This window comes from Trypanosoma grayi (genome assembly GCF_000691245.1).
Source record: "Trypanosoma grayi strain ANR4 Tgr_1532_V1, whole genome shotgun sequence".
NCBI classification, from domain to species: domain Eukaryota; phylum Euglenozoa; class Kinetoplastea; order Trypanosomatida; family Trypanosomatidae; genus Trypanosoma; species Trypanosoma grayi.
Window position 1 is genome coordinate 1 of NW_008827150.1, and position 2,933 is coordinate 2,933.

General features: G+C 61.5%; 1 protein-coding gene across 1 annotated transcript; it reads left to right on the forward strand.

The window, feature by feature from the left end:
• Positions 1-126: 126 nt before the first annotated feature.
• DQ04_15321000 (putative ubiquitin-protein ligase-like) lies at positions 127-2,859 on the forward strand (the record flags this gene model as incomplete). The annotated part of the gene is made up of 1 exon (XM_009317296.1): positions 127-2,859. The coding sequence occupies one exon, from the start codon at positions 127-129 to the stop codon at positions 2,857-2,859; it is 2,733 nt and encodes a 910-aa protein (XP_009315571.1).
• Positions 2,860-2,933: the final 74 nt, after the last annotated feature.

Below are 2,933 nucleotides of genomic sequence, written 5' to 3' on the forward strand. Positions count from 1 at the left end.
CTTATTTGGCTCGTGCGAGGAAGTTCCGCCACGCTGGAGCGCGTGAGCGCCTCCTCTTCGAACCTCTCCGTCACCGCGCAGCTTGTGCAGCTGCTCACCACCGCGTGTGTGAATGCCAGAAGTGCGATGGATTCGATACTGGGGCTCCTCGATGTGGTGCTCAAGGGGCCTCCAGCGGCGGTGGCGGCAGCAGTTGCTGGTGGCAATGCAGCCCATGACTGCGGCCCCGTTGCTGCGCAGGTGATGCTCGTACTGGAGAAGCTCATTGAACGATGCCGTGCAGTGGGCCTGAGTTTCACAACGCTCCCCGACGGCGTCGATGAGGGCGGGCCACTAAAACCCGTCGATGAGCCACTCGATGCGGCGGAACAGAAGGCGATGGAGGCTGGTGTTTTTCGCCGGCTGACGGAGCTCGTGCTACGTTTCCCCTCCCCACGCGTGGAGATGATGTTTGGTCGCATCATGAAGCGGCTCAACAAGCAGTTGCGCGCGCTTGGGGGCGGCGTGATGCCTCCCCCCAGTGCGGGCGGGGACGATCACACGCCGCTCTCTGACACCGTCATACTGCACCCGCGACACGTGCACCGGTTGCAATGGCAGCATCTCTACCGCTATCCTTACGCGGACGGTGTCTACGTCTGCAATCGCTGCAGCACCGTGCAATTTGCCGATACTCTCGCGTTCCACTGCGATCCATGCCGCTTTGATCTATGCCCGGCGTGCAGTTTGGTGCGTCTGACGGAGAAGGAGGAGGTGCAGCGCATGCGGCGTTGGGCCTACGCACTCGTGTCATCCAAGGGGACAACGCAGGCGGCGCTGCGCCTACTGCAGCACCCGAACTGCACGGATGAGATTGCACTCCAGACGGTGGGATACATACGCCGCGGCATTAAGGAGAGCGCGCGCTGTGACACGAACTTGTGCGACCACGACGCCCCAATCGCGGTGGTGGAGCGCCTCATTGTGGGGCTCGCAACGGAGCTCACGGCGGAGATTCACGCACGCGTCAGGGCCTTCCGCGCCGCCTTCCCAGGTAGAGGGGCGTCCTCACACAGCGCAGAGGCAACACTCGGCGGCGCCGGCGATGCGATGACACGGCATTGGTCGGCGCAGGAGGCAAGCGGTGCGCTGTTCCATCTCAACCTGACCGGCTCCTTGTCAAAGTCACACGCACTGTTTCTGCCATACGCGGAGACACACCGCCCTGAGCCGCGTGAGGTGTCTCTCATGTGGCACGCGTCTCAGATGTACCTCGCCGAGGTGGCATCTATTCTGCAGCGGCTGCCCAACCGTTCCTCTGTGTTGCTGCCACACGCCGTTCTGCTCTTGGTGAACGGGTTCTGCCAGTTCCACATGGCGGAATCAAGACGTGCGATGTACTCCGCGAGTCTCACGAACGAAAGTCTCAGTAGCCTTGCGATGGAGAAGACGGAGACGGAGCGTTTCATGTTGGACACAACGCACACACCGTCGAGCGTTTCAGATGCCGCCGAGAATGCCATTAGGCGTAAGGAGCAACAACAACAGAGAGGCCTGCAGCATCCTTCAGCACCTGAAGGCGGTACGGGTGGCGGTCCGAATGACTCTTCACGCGATGAGCGCCCAGTACTCCCACGTGTGGTGAGGCAGTTTGTGGAGCGCAACAAAGTGACGATCAACGCCCTCATTCAGCACGACCCCAAACTCCTGGAGGATAACTTTATATTCCTCAAGGCAGAGCCTGGTTTCATTGACTTCAACATACGCCTGCTGGACTTCCAGCGGCACATCAGCTACGCCACACAGGGTCCCCGCATCAGCCTGAGCATCAGCCGCGATCAGTGCCTGCGCGATAGTTTTGCACAGCTGTCGAAGCTGAGGAGTTTCCACGGTCCACTGAATGTGCGCTTCCGCGGTGAGGAGGGCGCCGACGCAGGTGGCCTCACGCGCGAGTGGTTCCAGCTGCTGTCGGAGGAGATGGTGAATGACAACTACGCCCTCTTCATCCACTCACGCGAGGGGATGACGTACCAGCCGAACCCTTTCTCTGATGTGAACTCGAGCCATCTGCTCTACTTCAAGTTTGCCGGCACCGTTGTCGGCATGGCAGTCGCGCACGGCGTGCCGATTGACGTGCACTTCACCCGCGCGGTGTACCGCCACATGACGGGCGTGCAGCCGATATTCCGCGACCTGGAGAGCGTCGACCCGGAGCTGTACGAAAACCTCAACTGGCTGCTGAAGAACGACGTGAGCGACCTTGGCCTCTTCTTCACCGTCAGCTGCGAGCGGTTCGGCGAGGTGCAGGAGTCGGAGCTCGTGCCGAACGGCGCCCACACCGCGGTGACGAACGCGAACAAGTCGCAGTACGTGCGGCTTCGCTGCGAGTTCCACATGACGCGGCAGATCGAGCAGCAGATGGAGGATTTCCTCAAGGGCTTCTACACCGTCATCCCGCGCAAGGAGATCCGCAACTTCACGGCACAGGAGCTGGAGCTTGTTATTTGCGGCATGCCCGACATTGACGTGGAGGACCTGCGCGTGCACACGGTGTATGAGGGCTTCACCGCCACGTCGCCGCAGATACGCTGGTTCTGGGAGGTGGTCGCGTCCATGACGAAGGAGGACCGCGCAAACCTGCTGCAGTTCTCCACGGGCGCGTCGAAGGTGCCGCACGGCGGCTTCAGCAACCTCGAGTCGGCGAGCGGCGCCGCCCAGCGCTTCACCATCACGAAGTGGGAGGACAGCGCCGACCTGCTGCCACAGGCACACACATGCTTCAACAAGATCGACCTCCCCGAGTACCCAAATTGCGACGAGCTGCGCAAGAAGCTGATGCTCGCCATCACATTCGGCAGCAGGGGATTTTCCATGCTGTGACACCACCACCAGCACCACCAGCAGCAGCAGCAGCAGCGCTACGAAGGAGAGGGGCGTGTGTGCTTCTTGCCCCA